This window comes from Lepisma saccharinum, chromosome 6, assembly GCF_977018435.1.
Source record: "Lepisma saccharinum chromosome 6, izLepSacc3.1, whole genome shotgun sequence".
Lineage (NCBI taxonomy): Eukaryota > Metazoa > Arthropoda > Insecta > Zygentoma > Lepismatidae > Lepisma > Lepisma saccharinum.
The window spans coordinates 60822453-60845743 of NC_139234.1; the positions used below are offsets into that span (position 1 = coordinate 60822453).

Below are 23291 nucleotides of genomic sequence, written 5' to 3' on the forward strand. Positions count from 1 at the left end.
CCTACTTAAAGTTTGCTGGCTCTTTTCCTCCGTTATCACTTTTTCTGAAAATTACATTTTATGATTCAGCAAACTAAAATTCGAAAGCAGAGACTCCATACGGCATAAAGAGGAACTAAAGTAGCAGTATCGCGTGGTTGCTAATGTCTGCAATTTGAATGCAGCCTCCAAAAAGTGTAGACCATTGTGAGCGTGCCGCGAACCACAGATTGGGTATCACTGCACTTGGCCACGAAGCCTAGCGAGATTCATGTGCTCAAGTAACTAATGCAGAGGTTCGTGACGTCATAATAGTCCTGCGGTAGTCTAAGGTCAAGTCTGCACTCACAATGATTTTTTCTTTTTTTTTTACAATTTCGCAATCAAGTCTTCACCTTTTCCGTGCAGTGACGTAAGAGGTGACTTTGTGCATCTCGCAACTTCTGTTTTCTGGAAATTTTCCAAATGATTTTTCTTTCTACCTTTTGGACGGGCATAAAGTACCTGGATTTTCGCAATCGAGAATTTGGTTAGTGGAAGAAGATATTTGCGGTGAAGAGAAATATTGGAAGCAGAATCCTCCAATCAGATTGAAGCGCAAAAGTCCCAATCAAATTGAAGCGCAAAAGTCCCAATCAGATTGAAGCGCAAAAGTCCCAATCAGATTGAAGAGCAATAATCCCCGATCAGTTTGTCGCACGAAAAGCTGTCTTGCATGGTTTAATTTGATTTGATTTTTGTTATTTAGCGTCGCTTTTATGCCACTTTTCGCTAATCGCGACGATAAGGATGAGTTTTGATATGATTAAATTGATGGAGAGACACTCTCGTGCCCAGAGACACCTGGCATCGTAGCGCGCTGTAATAACCACTCCGCCACGGACGTGGCAACCTGATCGAGGCTTTCCGCTGTTCAATATGATTGGGGCTTTCTACGCTTCAATCTGATTGGGACTTTTGCGCTTCAATCTGATTGGGACTTTTGCGCTTCAATCTGATTGGGACTTTTGCGCTTCAATTTGATTGGGACTTTTGCGCTTCAATCTGATTGGGACTTTTGTGCTTCAATCTGATTGGTGCTTTTTGCGCTTCAATCTGATTGGGACTTTTGCGCTTCAATCTGATTGGGACTTTTGCGCTTCAATCTGATTGGGACTTTCTACGCTTCAATCTGATTGGTGCTTTTGCGCTTCAATCTGATTGGGACTTTCTACGCTTCAATCTGATGGGGACCTTTGCGCTTCAATCTGATTGGGGTCGTCTGCGCTTCAATCTGATCAAGGCTTTATGTCCTTCAATCGGATCGAGACGTTCTGCACGGCATTATGATCGGGACTTTCTGGTTTCAGTCTGATTGGGGCTTTCTTCTTCAATCTGATCGGGGATTTTGGCGTTTAAATTGGGGCTTTCAGCGCTGTATTCTGATTCTGACTTTATGCCCGGCAATCCCGATCCGAGCTGACTGCACAGAAACGTGTAATGCGGCCTTAATTCGTCCATGCTTTCCTTTATCTTGTGTTTGATTTGTTCGCCGAAAGCCACCTTTCAGTATCTGCTTTCTTAACGTGATTTGTACGAATTTTCTTCCCAACAACAGACGTTTTCGTTGTAGTTATCCTGTTTCTTCAAGGCTAGCGAGAAAACACACGCAGCCTCCACATGTAGACCAATGCTTCATTCCTTTGATCTGGTGTTTTTGCCGCATGGGTGCTTTGCCATTTTTATTTATAGCATGGAAGAGAAAAATTGCCTCTGGCTCGCCCGAGAGCTTTTAATTTAAAGAAATCCACCCGAGGCTCAAAACATGTTGGAAATATAAACGGATGGGAGGGAGAACCACCTCTCCTTCGTTCTTTTGAGCTAATTTCTTTGGTGCAATTCCAGGAGCCATATTTCTTTCCCGTCTTCTTCGTGTGTTTAATGACGTCACTTGAATGGCCTGTTTATATTTCACAACGCGTTCCTAATGTACGAATATTGAATTTATTCAAGAGGTGCTTCGTACAGTGAAACATGGTGCTGTGGAGATTAATTGCAGAAAGCGTGGGCGACGTCACGATTTTTTTCGTGATTATGAAACTGAATAGGAGAAATGATTCTAATAACAATTTGATGTAAGACCCAGGTTCGATTCTCTTGGTGATTGTTTCCAGGTGGTTTTTTTTCAGCCACGTTCTTGTATAGAGTGGTTCTGGGGTTCACCCAACCTCTATTAAACGGTACCTGTGCGTTAAAGGCGGCCGGAGCGTGATGCTGACCACATCATCTCACATCTCCCTATATTCCTTGACGGCATGTTGCTATGCTCAGGAGTATCTTCACCTTTTCGTATTATAGGTTAATAAAATATTATTATATTGGTCATTTATTATTATTATCTCATTCTTGGAGAGACTCTTGTGCTCTGTACAGTAGATAAGTGCTGATCTGAAGTCAACATTGCCGTTAGTGGCGGGCCAGGGATTTTCGAAAGGGGGAGGAGTTTACATGTACCTTTTTGGTAGTCAGTCCTCATTTTGCCATCTTTTCGTGACTTTGGCGTTTTTTTTTAGGACTATTGGGCCAAAGGTGGGTTATGACAACCACGAATCCCCCCTTGGACACGTCACTGGTTGCACTAGAAGATCAAAGTACATCCGACGCCTTGATTTGGGGGGGGGGGCGTGATTTTCAAGGCAAGACAATATCAAATGAGAGTAAAGTTGACAGGTCTACAACAATAGGATATGAATTATGGCATTTTTAGACGAACCATATTTGGAATATTAGCCCCACAAATACATCTATCTGCATTACTGAATTGAAACTAGAGAGATCGTCGTCGCCTTGTAATTGTAATCAAGGCGTTCCGGGTTCGATACCCCGTGGAGGCACATAGTGGTTCGGATCCCACTTTAAATTGTAGGTCCAGTCCCGATCAGCCTGTTTGTACATAATGTGGGGAGTTAGGTCAAAAAACAAACCACCTTTTTAGAAAACCAGAAGAGATGGCGCAAATTCTGCGTTATATGTAAAAATATGCACACTAAACGGAAAATATGTAATACAGCCCAAAATAAGTTTAAATATGCGGCATGAAATTCATGTGTTTCGTTCCTCACAATGTAATTGGCGGACATTTGTCATTTTTGCTTGTAAAATGTATAATTACTTTAAAAACCAAGCCCTGGTTGTAACAAACGTTGTTCTGAATAACGGGTTGTGTGTTCACACAGAATTTCGTTCGAATTGGCTAACAATAAAAGCCATGGTGAAGGGGGCCGTGTCCCTGGTTCTACATACGCTGCCAAGTCGACGAGAAATGAGACCGCTTGATTCTGCAATTCTGATCAGCGTTGCCAACCTCTCAGCTGCGAAAGGTGCTGTTGGAACTGTAAAATTATGCTAGAACGCCACCGAATTGTGCTAGGATATTATTATTATTATTATTATTATATTAACAATATATTTTATTACTATTTTAATAACAATAATGTTTATAATTATACGTTAATATAATTAATTTATGAGTTTATTCATAATTATGTGTAAATAAATTAATATTATATTGTTACTAGTACATGAATAAATAAAAATAATAGATTTAAGAATAGAGAGATAACAGGTTGTATTCATTATCTAGCTTGCGCATAGTTAAAATCGACGAAATTTATGTTAAAACAACTTTTCTGGCAAGGAACAAAAAAAATTAAAGAATGGAATATTTCGTTAAAAGGATACAGAATGGAATATTTATTGAAAAACAAAAGAACCATGTTAGATTCACTTAACGAAAAATAAAGTTCGTGATAATATCTTATGCACATTATTATAAATAGTAGTGTGCATAAATTTTCTTTGGCAGTGCCATACAAAGCCTTATGATCGCAATATAAGCCTTGCCTTCCAGAAAGTTCGGTGGAAATAAATAAACAAGTAGTAAAGAAGCACATTTACATTATTTTTAGTACTTGCTAAGTCTTTCGGGGGGGGGGGGGTCCGGAGCCCCTGGACGACCTTAAATACGTCCTTGTCTATGTTGCATTAAGGCAGTGGTTTGTTTAGCCTACTAATTGTAATCTTTCCGATTACTTTCTGTAAAAAAAAAATTAACTTTACATGGTACGCGAATTATTTTTGCCTGACTTACCATTAATTTAATAGCAGTGAATGAATTTTATTGCATGGCTGCCCGCACGAGTGGCTTCACCCGCGACCGTTGCGGAGAGACGGAGTTAGCTATCTACCTTATATATATCATTGGATGGAACAAACATAATTACACGTCCATACCTTACCAAGGCTCCGCCCCCCAACAACAGCCTAGCACCCCCCCCCCCAGCTAGACACATACACTTTTGTGTTAGTTTTTATAACTTTTAAATGCTTATACAAGGCATTTCTATGTAAACTAACATTTCAATTCCCACCCCTCCAAAAAAAGAACAAATAAGGAAAAAAGTACTCACCAAACGAACAAATTAAACCGCCTTTCTGACTTCACACGAAATCTTGACTGGTGGACACTGGTGTCCAGAGAAGTGGTAGTAGTAGTTTGTATGGGAATACACAGCAAAGTACGTATTGTTTACACATTTACATATTTACAAATATATGTACATTCCACTTTAGATATCTTCTGGAAACAAAACATCTTCTGTTTCTTCATCGCTGACATTTGATGGTGTCCCAGATGAAGTAGAAGGTTGGTACAAGGTAGACTTCGTCATGTATGTTATCATACGGTCCGTGGGTTTGAATTTGTCACAGCCTGTGGGGGTCACACACTGCGATGCCAGAAGGATTCCATTCATGGTAGATGTGAGCAGCCTGTTCCTGGTTTTAGTTTTAATTAAGTTTATTTTAGAAAACAATGCAAGTACACTGAGGGCAAATTCCGCCAGTTCCTGGAATTCACGCTCTCCAAGTATGTCTTCACTTTTGCTGACATTGTACCAAAAACTGTCAACATCAGAAACAGACATTTCTTCAGGGAAATTAACGGTGGGCAATTTTCGCCACTGATCATCTAGCCTTTGGATTTTTGTGATGTACTCGGAAGCCACAATCCGCGGAAGTTTTGCCACAAGTGGTACAATAGATTCTGGTCTAATGTTGCTGATCTGAAGGGCTATTCGTGGAGACAGGCAAGGCAATTTTGGGAGAATGTCATTCCTAAAGTTGTATCTTTTAACAATCTCGACGCACGCAGTGATGTAAAAGTCTCTACACCGACTCTTGAATTCTTGCACTTTTTTTGTGTCCCTTATCAGGTGGCCTAAACTATTGTGCACTTCGACACCAACATACACATTTGAAACCGGTATAAACAACTTTTCATCGGTTGGATCGATGTCCTTCAAATCCAGTCTTTTCAATCTATTTGCGTCCATGTATGCCGAAAGCAAAGACATGAATAATTCGGTCATTTTTGAATGAAGAGCATGCAAGACAATCTTATCACTTTGGAAAAAAAACATTCGCTTTTGTAAATTTCGGAAGAACGTATTCCAAAAATTGCAGGTACAGTTTAGTTTCGGGAATGTTCATTTTCAAAAGAATGGTGTCAGCCTTTTCGTCCCCCTGAAACGAACATTGAACAAAGTATGCCCGAAGTGCTTCCCACTGTTCGAGTAGCCGCTCTACAACTTGAATGAGCGACAACCATCTAGTTTGGGAGGGTCTTAATATTTTGTGTGGGTCCAAATTGAAAAATTCTTGATATTCTTGCAGCTGTGCCTGCCTTTTGCTGCTATGTTTAAAATAGCCGTAAATATCCCTTGCTAACTGTTCGCAAGAAGCTGGCATCTTTTTAGTTGCTTCACTTGCACACAAATGCAGGGAGTGACAGATACACTTCATAGTCATAATCCCCGGAAGATTTTCTTTCAGTCTACTTGAGACAGAATCGTCTTTCCCGAACATTACGTTGCAGCCGTCGCTCGCAAAACCTATAATATTATCCTCCGGAACATTAGCATCTTTGAATGTCTGCATCATTTCGTCATAGAGACGAGCTGCTGTCGCCCCTTTTAATGCAGCATCCGGATCCAACCCACTGAACACCTGAACAAGTTTCCAGAATTTCGTGTCCATTTTCTTCAGATTTTCGTCGAAGAATCGTACGCATATGGCCAATGTTTTAATTGTACCAATGTCTGTCGATTCGTCAACAATTATGCTGAATTTTGTTTCCCGAAGACGTTCAGCAATGTCTTCAAAGTGGCACCTACGAAGTACGTTTTTGACTACATTTGTTGCCTTTGTCCTTCCTAATCTTACTGACTGCGCAACTTTACACTCGCACGCGGCGGCTGCGGCAACCTTAACGAGGTGATCCCCCACACGCATCGGGATATTATGTTCTGCCATGAAACCACCCCAAAGAATTTCTGCTCTTTTCACTTTGAGATCCTGGCTTTCATTAGAAGCTGCGAAACACTGCAAAAGAGATTTTTGTCCATGCCCCAAAATTTTCACGCTGTTGACATGTTTTGTTGTGGTTGCATGTTTCTCCAGCACACTACGTTTCGCAGCTAAATCTATATTACAGGCGGAGCAGTATGCTTTCCCATCATTATCATTGTTTGGACGTACCACCCCTTAAATGCGGATTCACTTTCCCACTCTTTTCTGTATTTCTGAGCATAGGACTCCCATTTCTGGTTCGAATCCCCGCGGTCTTTTTTTTCTTTTCGGGAGTTTCACAGTTATTTCTTTTGCTATTAGTACTCATCTTTTTCGAAATTGTTCCCAATATATTATACAAACACAAATTTTTTAAAAAGTAGGGGGGAAAACACTCACAGATACACTCAAACACACGCTCAAAATACACAGAAAGACGCACGAAAGAAGACTTAAAATCACACACACGAACAACGCTTTTTTTCGCCACGGGAGACGGCTTCCGAAATGGTAAGGTGCCGACCGAACCGAACCAAACACAAGCTGAAGACAAATTGAAATGTTGTTGACATATGACTTGAAATAAAGATTGTAGAAATTCGCCGACAAGGGAGGGCGGGCGGCACATGAGCTTTATTTGTGAATCCCACTTTCTACTATATCCTGTCATAAACATTCCTCGCGAAAATACAGGCGCCGCAAATGGCTGACCCCTTGTGTCGGTGCTGAGAAAGGACAAACTTGGGGGTGGGTCGCCCCCCCCCCCCTCTTCTTCGATTTTATGGCAGGAAGATGCGGAAGACATGAAAGACCTTGTTGGAGGGTGGGATCCCTGGGCCGGTTTACTCTCTTTTCTTGGAAACATGTCCACTCCTGAAATGTAGACTTGCAGTTATTTTTATTTTTACTTCTTCAGAGTCCTTTCCTTTTGAATTCAAATGCTACCAACGGTTGCAGATTATGCTAGATTTGGCTGTTATGCCAAACACAGGGTGCTAGGTGCCAAGGACGGTTAAATAGTGCTAGGTTTAGCACCATTATGCTAGGGTTGGCATCGCTGATTCTGATGTAACTGTCGCGACGTTATAGTGGAATTGGGCTTGCAGTTCGAGTAAGATCCTACAGGAGGCAGCACTAGCCTGGCCAGAGTTTGTCGGAAACCTACGCTGCTGACATTAATCGTTTTTTTTCCCGCAACTCCTTGACTCGGAATTTGGTTCAGAAGATTTATGATCTGATGATGTCGTGCCCCTCATTTGATCCAGGTTAATCGCGACTATGCTGATAAGATGGAAAAATGGTATCGAAGGGCAGGATACTCTGGCCGAAACTTAATCTTGAGAAGTCCGACAGCGGGACCCTTGGCATCACAGGCGAGAGCGCAAAGCATATGCTCTTAATGGGATCTATTAGAGAGATTTCAGACCGAAGCGACACGCGACACATGTCGCTTGGGAACGAGCTAATCAGCAGCAACGTTTCACACCGTGTAATTTAGACAACGGAAGGAAAATAATGGTCTATCATGAAAATAATTGCAACACAAATGGTTTATGTACTCGATTGTGCTGAATAGTATAGTGCAGTGGTTCCCAAAGTGTGCGCCGCGACGCCCTGGTGCGACGTGGCTGGCTTACAGGGACGCCGCAAAATGTTCCAATATTTTCACTGAAATGATATAATTGTTCCCAATATTTGCTTTTTTAGTACTTTTTACATGTAAAATGTTTCTGAATTTGAAATATGTGTGTATATTTTTTAACTAAGGAAAACAACCTAAACACACTAATTGAGCATTCCAAGTGTTCGATAGTGCACATTCTGAGGGGGGCGCCGCGGAAAAATCTTGAAACACTAGGGGCGCCCTGAAACCAAAACATTGGGAACCTCTGGTATAATCTCTATATATAAAAATATGGATGTACATATGTGTGTGGGTGTGTATGTTTGTTTGTTCCGGCATAACTCTCGAACTCCTGGAGCAATTTCAACCAAACCTGATACACGTATCACTTGCAACCTGGAAATAATATTTTGGGGGTAAGACACCCCTAGGGGTCGGGTGGGCAGGGGTGACATGTAAAGATAATCCAAACCGACCGATATTAAATTCCGCACAAACAGACATCCGTGACTATGCAATCCCGCACAACGATAGTGTTTCTCGGGTTGTCTAACATTCAGGCTGTGTTGCGAAAACGACCGATATTAGTGCGGAATCCATAGTTTTCGGAGTCTCTAAGCTAATTTGTGACATTCACGCCGGGTAATCAGCTAGTGAACAATATATTTAAAATCCAAACGTTTGAAAATATCAACCATCTTGGAAAATTTTGGCAATAACTTGCTTCTTGAGATATTTGAGAAATTTGTGATAAGTTTATTTCTTTATTTATATGCATATATGTGTATTTTTTTCTGTGTAGCAGATATCTATAATATGACAAAATCCTGTTGCGCCAGTTTCGGTATTAGATCAGACATTCTAACCGAGGGGTTGGTTCCTTCCTGATTCAAAACTTGCTGGTTGAATGCCGGGGCCTTCTCGAGTCAGTGGTGGAAAGATGAAGCGACTTGCTGCCCAAGCTTTTAACCACCTGGAACCATGGTCCTGGTTTCGACTACAATAAGAGAAAATCCTATCGTTGCACTCAGTGGCGGCGATTTGGGGGGGGGCTTTTTTTGTCACTTTTGCCCCCGCACTATGCTAAACCTTATGTACCAAGGGAAATTACTGTCCTTTCAACAGTTGTTTTTTTGTGGTTCATTACTTACGTTCTAATTTTACTAATGCTTTGATAGTAGTAACCTGATTCTGCTTGCGAGCTCTGGGTTTATGGCACCAGACTGACCAGTCACTCGCATGTCTTAAGTTACCTAATTAGTGAATTGTAAATAAGATTTACACAAAAGAAATAAACTACTAATAATATCTAATTTTTACCTTGTATTTGAAAATAAACCTTCAAATCCAATATTCACTACATTTTACACTATAAACAGTGGTATTTCCAATAATCAATACCAACTTTTCTTCTTCTACTGTTCTTCTTATGCCAGAGAATGTGGTGTGGGATTATAATAGTAACAATTTGTTCAATAACAACTCTTCACAGGCTTAACTTTACTAACGATTTAAACTACCGTCTAATGCGTTTACAAGTTTTTCTCGACGCCCGGATAAAGTTTGGTCAATCGCGGGGAACTTGCAACGCGACGTCTGATGGCACTACTGCCAACCGAGGAAATCTTCGCTCCTCGAGAAAATTGATGTTAAGGCTTTTCTGTTCCCAATTGCACTGTTCTCGTCTTTTTTGCATCACTCACCCCTTTGCAACTCTAAGGCTGTGATTGATCTTAGCATGATCACACCAAGCAATGTTAACCAATAGCATTCAAACTCTTACCCGTCTAGCTACAGCTTCTATTGCGACACTATCACGCTCACTGTAATTCAACACTCTTCCTACACACTATTCCTGTTCCTCGTAATCACCCTTTCGTCCTACGTGTGCCTTATTTTACGTGACCCAAAGTAATCGGTCACATCCTTGCCCCCCCCCCATACTTTTTGCACCTTGCCCCTTGGTGTGTAGACGATTCGCAATGTTTGCGTTTGAAAATATGAAATAATGCTTACATCATGAAGGAGCTGAGGTCTGAAAACCCAATACAAACATCAATATTATATTTGCAAGGGGAATAAACTATCTGTGACAGGGATATATTTATCTGTAATTCGAATTTTGCATTTGTATTTTACTTATTTTACTTCGCTGTCTTGCTACTTTTGGCTAATCGTAACGGTGGGGATGAGTGATGATATGATGAAATTGATGAAGGGGCACTCGCAAAGAACACCCATATCCAGGCCGGGATTCGAACCCGAGAACTTCGGTGACGAGATTGAAAGTCGACCACTTAATGCGGTCGGGTAGACTTTTTGTTTTAAGTCCACTTTATGCACAGAAAGCTAATCGGGACTGGACCTAAAGTTCAAACCACTATGTACCTCCACCGGGTTTCGAACCCAGGACTCTTATTGGAAGGTGACGTTAACACTACGCTTTCGGGGATATTGCGCTCGAATCGATTCTGAAATAATAAAGTACACAAATTAATGAAAAATGGAGTAAAAAGTATGAAATCGTAGTAATGCGAAGCTTGTCCGCCCTTCAAAATTTTTACCCAATCTTGGACCCACTGACTGCTCTGGTCGGAATCTCCAAACAGTAGAAACAAAGGAATGTGTCGGTTATCTCTCTACGACACGTACGATGCAACATACATAGCTGTTAGGGAAATGTCCCCTGTTCTCCCAATGCCCTCCCAGCGTTTGTGTCCCATTTAGCATAAATTAGGACCCCGCTATGGTGCTGGAGCGGCGCTAACGACCTTAACGCGCTTGTCTTTGCGCCGCGCGTACCTGCGGTGCTCATGGTGCTGTAACGGCTTCGTTTGATGTAAACGGCTCCTTGTGTGGTGCAACTTGCGCTGTACTCCCAACCATAACGCACGTACGCACTCTAGTAATGCACGCATACATTGATGAATTTAGCGGTAGGGGCACGGAAAATGGGATGGCTAAGTATTATGAAAAGTCATAATCACCTTATATTACAAAAAAAATAATAGAAAGTTTAGCGGAAAGACTCGGGACTGGATTTACTATAAACTTAGATAAGTCGACATCGGAAATCGAATCCTGTGCTTGTTGGTTACAAAGGCAATAACTAACTGATGGACATAAAGCAAGAGTCAAGTATTGCCCATGTCTGTGGCGGTTTCGCCATAACCATTCATTGTTAGAAAAAATACGTTATAATACGTACAAATAACGTAGAACGACTACTGCTTCACAAATATCTACTAATGCCATCATCTTAAACAGAGGAAGAGAGAGAGAGAGAAAGAGAGAGAGAGAGAGAGAATTGAGGCAGTCTTATTATTATTATATTTACGATTTATTTGTGTGTGTCTATGTTTATGATGATTTTATTTTGTTTAAAAATCTATCTGCACATTATATTTTCAGTGTTACATGCTTACAGCATATCCTGTGCCCCTCCTAGAAAAAATCTAGATCCGCTCATGCGCACATGATATACATATTGCCTGTACATGGACAATTTCTTTACGTCCCTCAGATTGTTTGACTCCTTGCTCAAAAAGGACATGATGCAGTTGTTACAATCCGAGGAAATCGAGTTGAAAATGCTCCTGTCATTAATTCCAAAGTGTTCAAGAAGGAAATCCGTGCTTCGTATCAGGGTGTAACATAAATATATGTCAATACTTGGGGGGCATATTCCTCACATGGAGACGATGAAATAATGTTATATGAACATGAGTCCGGAAATGCGTCATTGAGGCGTTAGAGCGCATTTTCGAAAACGCTGCACACTGTGTATGAGGCGAAAGCGGTGTAGTGTGGAATGTCGAAAAAGCTGTCAGATGCCACATACCCCACATCTCAACTGGTGGGAAACATGGAGGGAGACATTGGGGTTGACCCCGGGTGAAATTGTGGCGGGTTGAGAAACGCATCGTTGTCAGGAAACGCTTTATGAAAACTTACAATTCGTATGCTACATACCACACAACACCCCATACAAGAACACTGCACACCAGACCTGTACGTAACAGACAAACAGGTTCACCAGGAATACTCAAAATGTCCGCCATGTGCACAAAGACATGCAACAACCCGCCGTTGCATACACTCCCGGACTTGTGAATCCCTGGAGAATTCCGTATCGTATCACATCAGTCCAGAATACGGACACGAAGACTCTCAGCATCGTGCACCGGTGTTGCGTACACAAGAGCCATTAAATGCCCCCATAAATGAAAGTCTAGTGGGTTGAGGTCTGGAGAGCGTGGAGGCCACGAAATGGGTCCACCCCTACCGATCCAGCTACCAGGGAAATGTCGATGCAGAATCCGACGAACATTCACACTGAAATGGGCAGGAGCTCCATCGTGCATGAAGTACAGGTGTCGTCGTATATCGAGTGGAACTTGTTCCAATAGCACAGGTAAGGTGTCCCGTAAGAACGCTTAATATGTCCGTCCTTTAAGCCTGGGGGTAGCACATAGGACACCACCAAGCAAAAGCCCACACATTGACGGCAAACCGACGATGATGACGTGGTTGCACAATCGCGTGCGGATTCGCGTCGGCCCATATCTCATGATTGTGGAAATTCACAATCTAGTCACGTTGGAAGGAGGCCTCATCGGTAAACAGCACAGTTACACTAAAGTCAGGGTTTGCACATCGATGGCGAAACCATTCACAGAACACTACTACACTACCTCCCCCCCCCCCCCCGCATTTCACCCGGGGTCAACCCCAATGTCTCCCACCATGTTTCCCACCAGTCCAGATGTGGGGTATGTGGCATCTGACAGCTTTTTCGACATTCCACACTACACCGCTTTCGCCTCATACACAGTGTGCAGCGTTTTCGAAAATACGCTCTAACGCGTCAATGACGCATTTCCGGACCTATGTTCATATAACATTATTTCATCGTTTCCATGTGAGGAATATGTCCCCCAAGTATTGACATATATTTATGTTACACCCTGTATATGAAACTCAAACAATTGTGTTCTTTTACGGGTAGAAAAGTATCAAAGCCTATGTATAAATAGGTCCGTCTTTTGGCACATCCGGGGTGTAAGGGGTACCTTCCACATAGGCGCCCAAAAGTCAACCTCACTTCCACGTAGTGCACCCTGGACTAAAGACTAACGAGGCTCTGGCGACTGGCACTCTGGCCAGTATAATTTTGTGTGTTGTCCTGATTTTGTCCTTGTGTGTGCTGAGTGCCCGTTCACAGCCTCAGCTTTTAACAGAAGTCAGAACATTTTACGATTTTTAGTTACGCAACGCTAGAGTTTGTTATATGTGATGATCAGGGGCTGGCCCCCGTATAATGTGAAGGGTGCAAAATAGCGTAAGTGCTGACGCTCCCAAAATTTTAAATTCAAACTATCAAACTTTTGGCACATCCAGCTGCTAACACGCCGAAAATCAGTTGCTAAGAGCCCTAAACGTAACCTCCTAACCTAAAAACGTAGGCAGAATTGGAATTGTGAAAGTAATGTTAGTTGGTTGTAGAAAGGTTAGGTTTGCTATCAGCATGTTTTAGCAACCGATTTTCGCGACGTGTTAGGAGCTGAATGTTCCTAACGATAGACCCACGTATAAATCTGTTCAAAGTGTAACTTCAACGGTTGCCTAGAACGGATTGAACGCATGTCAGGCCCGGATATAGTGTTATAAGGACTTCAACATAGTAAGCCTAGGCGAAAAGGCGTATGGAACGGACTTTGGAATTCAACCCCCTCCCCTTTCCCAATATTCCTTGGAAACAATAATTATACATAGGGGCCTCCGGGATGGTGTAGTAGTAACGTAATTGTCTTGTAATCAAGGAGTACCGGGTTCGATGCACGGTGCAGGCACATAGTAAATCCGGATCCCACTCTAACTTGTGGGTCCAGTCCCGATTAGCCTTTCTGTGCACAAAGCCGCCAACCACATCCTTAGTCGTGCCCACTACCTTTGATTTTGATTTGATTCTTGTTATCTAGCGTCACCTTTCTTCCACTTTTGGCTAATCGCGACGATGAGGATGAGTGATGATAGGATGAGATTGATGAAGAGACACTCAAAAAGAACCCAGGTCAGGATTTGAACTCGGGACCCCTGGCGCCGTAGCACGCTGTAACCACTCCGCCACAGAGATCGACACTCTCTCCCTCCAAAACGCCGATGTGTAGAGTACAGCGACGCAGGACATGAATAAAATAAAAGACGCCCTTTCATAAATACAGGTTGATTCAGTATAGAATGATCTGGACACAAATGTTTTAAGAAAAATATATCGCCTATAAGCCATTCTCCGATCCGGCCTGACCTTGAACGAGGGAAGTAGAAGAAAGAAATTGATGGAATCTTCGGTCCAGGGACCAGCGAACGTCTCCCAATATATCCGTAGCTTGGAAGGACTTTTCTGCAACTTTGCTCCAGCATCGTTCCTGTGATTCATTGGTTTCAGATTGGTCTCATATTGTTTTCAGGTCTCACGGAACATTGGTTTCCAAGACGAATTGGTTTCGAGAAGACAAGGTAGATGAATCTTTCCGGCGATTACTTGTCTTTCTGCCTCCGTTGGAAATTGCTGTAGCCATTCTTCGCGTAGCCGCCATGTTTACGAGTGATTGGGAATTTTAATTTCCGCAACAAGGGTTAGAAAAATGATTAAAGTAACTCTCTGGCAATCCTAAACTCAATGGTTTATTGCCGCAGCAACGCACGTTTTTTACCATCCCTATGCTGGGCAGCATCAATCTACTCTTCACAATGTTTCCTTCACGGCCATCTTAATGTTGTCATTCCTTCTCCGTCTTAGTACTCCCAGAGGTCTCTTGCCATCAGGTTTCCCAGATAGGGATGGCCGCAAAATCTGGATAACGAATATCCGGATTTCAAACTATCCGATATCTTGCTGTAGCCTTTCTTCGCCTTGCCGCCATGTTTTATTATTATTTAATTTTCATAGTCGGATTCCTCAAAAGTGTTGACAAGGCGTATGCCCCACAATATCCTGCTTCTTTTAGTTCTCTTAAGAAATAATCACGCGTAGTTACAGCGATCAGGTGTTCCTTCAGTTGCACCACATTTGCAGCTTACGCAATCTTTCCTATACCCTGTACCAGCTAACTGTAGAGCAGACGAACGAAAACAAGTCTCTGCGCAAGTAGTGACGCGAGACGGCTCCACCAATGAAGAGTGAGAGGAACGGGATTGCGTAACATGCGACTGGGGTTACCCGCTTTCCCTGCTTCGCTCTGCCCTTTGCCCACTGGAGTTCCCTCCATCTTCTCTGCCACTATGCGCGACCCTGATCTACAGTTAGCTGCGACAGGGTATAGTACATAAGTCTTTGGGGGCAAGGGTGTAGTTTAGCCTACATCTAACAAGCATTGTTAATGAATTTCCGAAAGTTTAATATTTTGATACCAAAGTTCTTTAGGCATATGTTGTTGAATTCAATGGTATTGTTTCTCATAAGTCTTCCCTGTAATTGACCATTCTTTCTGCCAACTTTCCAATAATTCTATTGTAGCATAAGTCTCTAGCGCTTTTGCAGAAAATACAATTGAACATGCAGTTCATTGCTAAACTTGTAACAATAACGCTGACGTGTTGTGTTGATTGTTGCGGTATTGTCGTCGTGAAAAGGGAACACCGTAGAAAAGGAAGCAAATATTTCCTTGGCATGCGAAACCCGTATTAGGCTAATGGACATCCACCACGTGGGATGGAAGTGCTTGATTTGCTTTCCTTTTGTGTGCGGTGCTGGATTTATAGGAGCTGCGATTACATACGTTTTGTCCGCAATAAACTAATCGATATGTTCAGCTGACTCGGTTTACCTGTTCGGAAATTACAGTAGCTACATCAATTAGGGTGACGTGTCCTTGACCGAATAATTTACATCATGTTTTATGTTCTGTTTTGTCCAAGGTGTATTTCAAAGCCTGACACGGCTTTCCTTGAAAGAAAAAGATAACTTCTGTTAGATTAAATCAGGGTTTCTCAATCTTCTGTCTTATTGTCTCCTGCTCTGTTGCAGGTCTTTTCTCTGCATTTTCCAGAACTTTCTCTTTCTCTGCCTCTCTGTTCCCTAGTCTGTTTCTATACCTTCGTGCCTATAGATCTCTCCATTTTCCCCTTTTTTGTTCGTCCTCTTCTCTTCCTCTTTGTTCTGTCTTCCTATCTCTCCTCTCTGCCACTTTTCCTGTCTGCTCCTCCATATTTCCAAGCACGGATCCACGGGGAGATTGATAGGGGCGATTGCCCCTCCCAACTCTCAGTTTTTCGATATATTATTATGCGTAATATTTTTGAAGATTCAAACGTTTTGTCTGATCACCAAGCTTAACAGGATCGAGAATATTTTTAGTGTGATTTAAGCCCAATTTCTGCTCATGATAGGATAATCGGAAGTGGATCTGCAATTTATATATGGATCCGAACCACTGTGTAATACGCCTCAAAAGGAGATCGAACCCGAGACCCCTTGTTTTCCTTGTTTATTCACTTTTTCCTCCTGTCTGATCGTTCAGTTTACTGTGGCAACCATCTATTTCAGCCATGGACTCTTATTTTTGCAAACTACAACAAAACAACCACAGATACATTTATCTATGCTACAACAGTGGAAGTGTAGGTTAGAATTGATTCTCGGTGAGGTGAGGACCCCGACTGAAATTCGCCCCTCCCAACTCCTACGTCTGGATCCGCCACTGCATATTTCTTTATTTTTCCATTTAAATCCATCTTTCTCTGTTATCTCAACCTATCTTCGTCTCTCTCTCTCTCTCTCTCTCTCTCTCTCTCTTCTCTCTCTCTCTCTCTCTCTCTCTCTCTCTCCTATTGCCTCTATCCCCGTCTGATCCTCTCTATTTCTCTCTTCCTTTCATTTATTTCCATCTCTTTTCTCTGTTATACCCGTACCTCTCTTTTTCTTTCTCCTCTGCCTCTATCCCGCATGAACGTTTCTATTCTCTTTCTTCAATTTATCTTATATCTGCTTCTCTGTTAACTCCACCTTAGCTTCATCTTTCCGTTCTTGTCTGCCTCTTTCCCCGCGTGTTTCTCTCTGTTTCTCTATTACTTCTTTCTCTCTCTCTCTCTCTCTCTCTCTCTCTCTCTCTCTCTTTCTCTTTTCAGTTGTCGTATCTCGTTCCCTCTGTTTTCTCTTGTTTTTCTTTCCCTTCCTATGACATTGCCTCTTTACATCTTTCTGTATCTTTCAATTTTTTCCACCTTTTCACATCTCTCTCTCTCTCTCTCTCTCTCTCCTCATCTCTTTTACCCTTTTGCGTACCCCTCGGTTTAGAAACACTGTATAAACACAAGGTTAAATATAAAGGTTACTACTGTGAGGAAATTATGACACTCCCTTTTACGAACTTCCTGGACATTTTTTCCGCAGTTTTAAATAATTATTTCGTCAAGAATCCATTGATCATTTAGGTGCCTGGAAATGTTCTCAGTTATGTGTAATGTATATCACAACAGTCAATTTTTGGCCGAGCCACCTCGCTCCGAAGATTGATTGATTTGGTTTATTTTACTTCGCTTCTTCGCTACTTTTTGGCTAATCGCGAATATGAGGATGATATGATGAAATTGATGAAGGAACACTCACAAAGAACTCCCATTCCCAGGCCGGAATTCGAACCCGGAACCTCTAGCGTCGTAGCGCAGTGTGCTAAAAACTTCGGCACGAGGTCGCCCTCCAAAGATTTTCTTAAGATGTTGTGTTATAGCTTTTTACAGTAAGCCGTTCTGTGTTTTACCATCTTCTTACGTATCCACTTTTAAAAGATAGTTGGTATAAGGGGACGTTATAACATTCAGGGAGGACCTTATGGTGAAGAAGTATTGCAAACTGAAGTGTTGATGCAGTGCACTGTTCGTTCCCTCGGCTGCTGTTCGTAGCAAGCATTTCATAAATTCAATAACAGGTGGCAGCACTTGTACCATTTTACCTCTGCCGCTGCTCTCTCGCTTCGGACCGGGAGAAGAGAATGGGATAGGGTTATTTGTTTCGCTTCAGTGGGAATACTTACTTAGTTTCTCTCTTTGAAATGTATATTTTCAGGTTTCGAGATGTTGAGGTTGCGTTAGAAGAACAGAAACTCGTGAATTTTTGGTATCTTAGTTATTTTTTTTAAAAAAAAAGTTCATTGTTGTGTTGCTGTGTTGTTTATACATAGATAAATGCTTATCCGTGGTAACGATTTGCCCAGAAATTTAGGAAATTCACTGGTTGGATTAATGTTTGTTACTGTTTGAAAAGAATAACTGTGCTCTCTCTCTCTCTCTCTCTCTCTCTCTCTCTCTCTCTCTCTCTCTCTCTCTCTCTCTCTCTCTTTCTCTCTCCTCTCTTTTGCTCTAATCTCCTCTCTCTCTTTCGCTCTAATCTCCTCTCTCTCTCTCTCTCTCTCTCTCTCTCTCTCTCTCTCTCTCTCTCTCTCTCTCTCTCTCTCCCCCACACCTGCACACACACTCTTTCTCTTATTTCCTTTTCAAGCATGCCCGTGGCCAGAATTTTATTTCGGGGGGGGACTCATCCCTCATCAGCAGCTGCCATCTAAAGAGAAAAAGTGGGGGATAGAAGAAGCCCTGAAGATGAATTTCTCGATATCTATCAACTTTACTACTTTTCGCGATGTTCATTCCTGCTAAAGAAGTAAAATTAATTACCACTATACACTATTTAAATTAGATATTTGTATGATTTGTGTGGGGGTTTCAGCCTTTTGACCACAAGACAACGACGTTACCGCTACACCATCAAAGAGACACGCCAACAGTGTCTTCCCCAAGTTTCCTTGAGGAGAGAATGCTCATGGATGGGATATCTCGTTATAGTAGTCCAAACCAGGCGGTTTTCCAGAATTTTCAATTTGGAAAGTGTCGGGACATTTTTGGGGCTGTAATGATCAATTTAGCACCACAAATTAAGCATTTGTGAACAAATTTTGAACGGTGTCGTGAAGCTTTTGGGGGTGCTGAGGTCGTGTGTACTATACGCTGCCCTCTTTTAATGTATCTCGTCTCTCGAACTAGAACTAACTGAACTACGTGCCCATTGAGTAGTACCCTGGCCTTCGACACGCAAGGTCAGCGCATCGAAACTCATCACCGCCGTTTTCTGACGTGTTACCCCCGAAGCTCGTGTCTGCTTTTCAAATGTCCTCACTACGTTGAGTCTAGGGATGGTCACAAAACACGGATATTCGGATTTCAAATTGTCCGATATCCATTTCGGATGCAACGGATAATCCGGATATCTGGATAATTCTGATATCTCGATAATCAGGATAGAACAGATTTGATGAAGGATTTGTGGAAAATACGATTGATTGTTTTTTTAAGTCCACTTTGTGCACAGTAAGGCTAATCGGGACTGGGCCTACAGTTTAAAGTGGGACCCGAACCACTATGTACCTCCACCGGGTATCGAACCCGGGACCCCTTAGTTACAAGGACAGTAAAATACGAAAATGAATAAAGGAATATGTGGATAGCCTGATAAAACTGTCCGGATAATGATCACATTCGGATATTACGGACTTTTCAGATAATCCGAATATCCTGATAATTCGGATATCTGGGTAATCCGGACAATTACGATATCCGGAGAACTCGGATATGCGAATAATCCGGATATCAGAATTCCGATATCCGGATATTTGAAATGCGGGTAGAAAATTATCCGGTATCCGGATTTGGTCATCCCTAGTTAAGTCAACACCGAAATTTCGGAGCTCCCACCGGGATCGAACCGGGACCTGGGGGGGGGGGGGGAGCCGTAACTAGTCGATTACGTGGAAACTTTTTATTTAGGAAGCAAGTTAAAAAAAAAACTCGTCAACGACGTCCATGGCGAGGCGGTTAGCACAGCACTATACGACGTCATTGATCCCGGGTTGGACTCTAGACCTGGACATGGAAGTTCTTTATGAGTGTTCCTTCATCAATTTCATCACTCATCTTCGCGATTGGCTAAAAGTGGCAGAAAAGCGAAGTAAAATCAACCAAATCAGTCAATCAACCGCACTCGGCACGCTTTTATGAACATTGAAGTTCATGAAACCAGCACATTTTACGCAAATGAACCTCAAGACTACAAGGATGGAAAACCCAGGTGAAATTTCTATTCCATTATAGTGGTCTTATTACGATAAAACAATAAGCTTCAATTAGATTTACTCCAGTGAAAGCCTGGAAAAGGCTTCACGCAACAACTGGATGTATTGCATCAGATACTTCACTGGTCTCGTCACGCCACGTAGCGGATAAACGCGGAAACTCCCGGTCTTCCTCGAGGGATACAAGTCTTGTAACAAATTTAATTCTGCAAAGAATAATACATGACTTTCGTTTCGTGCTTTCACAAAACTTGTTTTATTACCATACGTTGCTTGTGATAAGTACATTGTAATGCAATCTACGTACATCTGAACGATTGTGAATCAAAGATTTTCACTGTTTTTCATTAGTAACTTTGTATAATTCTGGATGTTCGAACTGCAGCTATTATGAGAAAGCAGTGTTTCTTAAACAGTCAAATAGAAACACTCTTCCTATTGGCAGAAGTTTCTGGGTGTTCTTTGTAACCCTTCATCAATTTAATCGTCGCGATTAGCGAAAAGCGACGATATATGTATCGAAATCTTCTGTGCAGGTGTTCAAACAATTTAGGGACGTATAAAGGTATACTTTGCATAAATATACAGGGTGATTGAAGATGATCATTCGATTACAGATGACTATTTTTGTCATCCGCATGGCCATGGGGAGTAAACAAAATTCTATACCTATGCCTATGGGGCATTCCACGAAAAGTGGTCCTACTGTAAATAACAAAACGAATTAATCTCGAAATTATTATTGTTTTTAATTGCATTAGGGTTTAAATATTTTGAATGCTTATAGGGGTAGTTTGCATATTTCACCAACATATTTGCTACATTTTAAAAGCGTAACACATTTTCGTTATGAATATCTTAATCCAATCGTATGTCTAGAACCTTACATTTTGTGTGTGAAATGTTACACACGTAACGCTGGAATGCCCCAGATGTATATATGTATATGTGGGGGTGCGTGGGATGAGTGAGTTGGTGTGAGTGTATATGCTAAATAAATTAAGTCTTTTGTTCAAAATTGAGACCACGTGCGAATATGATCCAAAAAATCGTCTCGTCACTTTATCTTCGCAACAACTTCCCTCCTCTTTTAAATGTGGAATGCTGGTCAAGTATGCTGTGGAAACAAGTTTTCTATGCATGTGTGTTTATTTGAGTGAGTTGGTTTATTGTGTTCATCCAGGCGTCAATTATATGAGTTCATCATTCATGGATTAATTTAAGAAAGTGACGTAATTTGAGAAAATGGATACTTAGAGATGTTTCCGAGACGAGACCGCTGTTTCGTCATCGATACGAACCCCTTCGAGACTTTTTTTTATAGAAGGCTGAGAACGAGACATGTTCCGAAAAATGAGCCGAGGCTTACTCTCCGGTAGTCTGGTATTGTAGCATTAAGTGTGTCTGCTTTTTTCATTACTTAAGACAAAATAATTCTAATGTTGCCTTTCTTTCTTTTCCAGTTGCCGTCGCTAGGAACACTCAACGAACAGGTAGGAAAACATTATCTTTCTCAAATATTATTCTGACATTTAGGTTTTAGAAGTTATGCAATCTCGAAATAAATTTCTGCCCAGCTACTGCGCGAATAATTTCCGGACACACCTCGTATATTGTGCTTATATCGTAGTCATAATAAGAAATCATTATTGCTTACCTCAGGGTCAATCGCATCTTTGGACTAAGATTAAGTATACTACTAAATTTCTGATTCCCCATACCCTATCTAGAACATAAGGACGTCGCTAAGGAGTCGGGGGGGGGGGGGTATTAACACCTCCAAAAATTCCACGTTTCCTCAATTTCCGGGAACTTGAGGGAAATTTACTTTGATATTAAGGAAACCTCCCAAATTACTTATTTAGAAAAGAAGCTTCATCCGGGATTTTGATGCATTTGCATCTGTTGGGGGGGGGGGGGATACATTACTAGACTAGAAGATGTTCATTGGTTTCATAAGAAAAGGAGCCAAACCAAGCATTTTTGATAGGTTATTTTTTACATTTTTTGTTGATTTTGCAGGATATTGCATTTTTAAGGTGTTTCATTATCTTACTCTTAATGTTTTCGCGAGAGAAGGAACAGTTCTTACTGTTTTTGTTTATTTTCTTAAAAAGCAACTTACTTGTTTCAGAACAACAGCTTTAGTTCCAGGAAATCTGGTAAGTCCTTCCTCATGGAGGAAAGAAACCTAGTGAAAAAAGTGGCAAGTGACTTACTAAACGTTTATGGGAAAGTTGCGAAATTAAGTAGCCAAGCAAATAATTCTGGTTTTGAACGAAAAGAAATTATGCTATGTTCAGTTGCTGATGTTTTGTCTAGGGATTTTTTTTCTACTGGGGACCTAGCAGGGGATTTGCAAGCTGGCGACATGGTTTTACTTGAAGTATGCTCCTCTAATATCGATAGAAGTGGAAAGGAGCTTTTCCATGTTCAAATATATAGAACAACCTACCTACAAGTATGTTGTTAGTAGCAGTGCAGGAGGTCAGGGAATTCCCTCAACAGAAAATTTGACCCCGCGATAATATTTTTTTTCCCTGCCAGGTATGTTGTTATCCCATTCAAAGCTAATGGAATTGAAAGTATATATAAAGTATACCATTTCCTAACTATGTAACAAACAAACAAAATCATTCGTCCCTATTAATGGTCCAATGATCAAAAATGTCCTTGCCGTAAAGTATGCAGCCTTGTGGATTAAAAAACGCCAACTTTCTGAAACTGATTAACTTCACTGAGCTGAGACAACAGCAGGCTGTTTTCCACTGCTTTGATTTGAATTGTTAGAAAGGCTAATCGGGACTGAACCTACAGTTTAAAGTGATTCGAATCACTATGCCATGCAGAGGCGCAACCACGAATTTTTGTTTGGGGAGAAGCAAGTACCAGGATAAACGTACCAATAATAATAACAACAACAATAATAATAATGACATTGTTATTATTATTATTATTACTAATAGTAGTATCAAAGACGTGATTATCCTCATATATTACGCAAAAACGGGGTAGAAGTCGGTGCTAAGGCATTTGTTTGGAACAAACTATTTGAAATATTTTTTTTCAACACGTTCAATTTCACATTAGCTAATAATGGAAAACAAGCACACAAACTGTATTTTTGAATTCCAGAAAATGAATGATAAATGCATTCCGAAGATAATTATTTTCGTACG

General features: G+C 41.4%; 1 protein-coding gene across 2 annotated transcripts in view; it reads left to right on the forward strand.

The window, feature by feature from the left end:
• Sesn (Sestrin) overlaps window positions 1-23291 on the forward strand; it is a 760958-nt gene that overhangs the window by 258187 nt on the left and 479480 nt on the right. For both annotated transcript variants that reach the window (XM_083124009.1, XM_083124010.1), the window contains exon 4: window positions 21576-21605. In XM_083124009.1, coding sequence (XP_082980135.1) covers window positions 21576-21605 — 30 coding nt within the window. The remainder of the gene's footprint in view (window positions 1-21575; window positions 21606-23291) is intronic.